At 76.8% G+C, this 332-nt stretch overlaps 1 protein-coding gene across 1 annotated transcript in view; it reads right to left on the minus strand.

Annotated features, from left to right (window-relative positions):
- Window positions 1-4: 4 nt before the first annotated feature.
- LRFN1 (leucine rich repeat and fibronectin type III domain containing 1) overlaps window positions 5-332 on the minus strand; it is an 11,044-nt gene continuing 10,716 nt past the window's right edge. Inside the window, exon 5 of the mRNA XM_008057588.2 lies at window positions 5-329. Coding sequence (XP_008055779.1) covers window positions 26-329 — 304 coding nt within the window. The 3' untranslated portion in view covers window positions 5-25. The remainder of the gene's footprint in view (window positions 330-332) is intronic.

Below are 332 nucleotides of genomic sequence, written 5' to 3' on the forward strand. Positions count from 1 at the left end.
CGGTGTCCCGACGCCCGCCCGCCGCTCACACGGTACCCTCCAGCATCCACTCGGTGCTGGCGAAGGCCAGGCGCGCCCTAGCGGAGCCCAGCCCCAGGTCTCCGTCCTCCCCGGCCGCGCCCCCTCCGGCCCCGTCCAGGTGCGGCGTGGACCGGTGGCGCTTTGTCCGCCGGGCGCGGCGCGGGTAACTGTGGCTCTGGAAGAGCGCCCCGTAGTCCCCGTCGAATGAGTAGCGCTGCTGCGGCCTCGGCCGGACCACGGCACCCCCGGGAACCAGAGCCAGAGCAGGGGGCGCCGAGGCCGGCGGCCCCAGGGCCCCGGAGCGGCTCCTC

The sequence above is a fragment of the Carlito syrichta genome, unplaced genomic scaffold (genome assembly GCF_000164805.1).
Source record: "Carlito syrichta isolate Samal-C Ts95f unplaced genomic scaffold, Tarsius_syrichta-2.0.1 Scaffold303067, whole genome shotgun sequence".
NCBI lineage: Eukaryota > Metazoa > Chordata > Mammalia > Primates > Tarsiidae > Carlito > Carlito syrichta.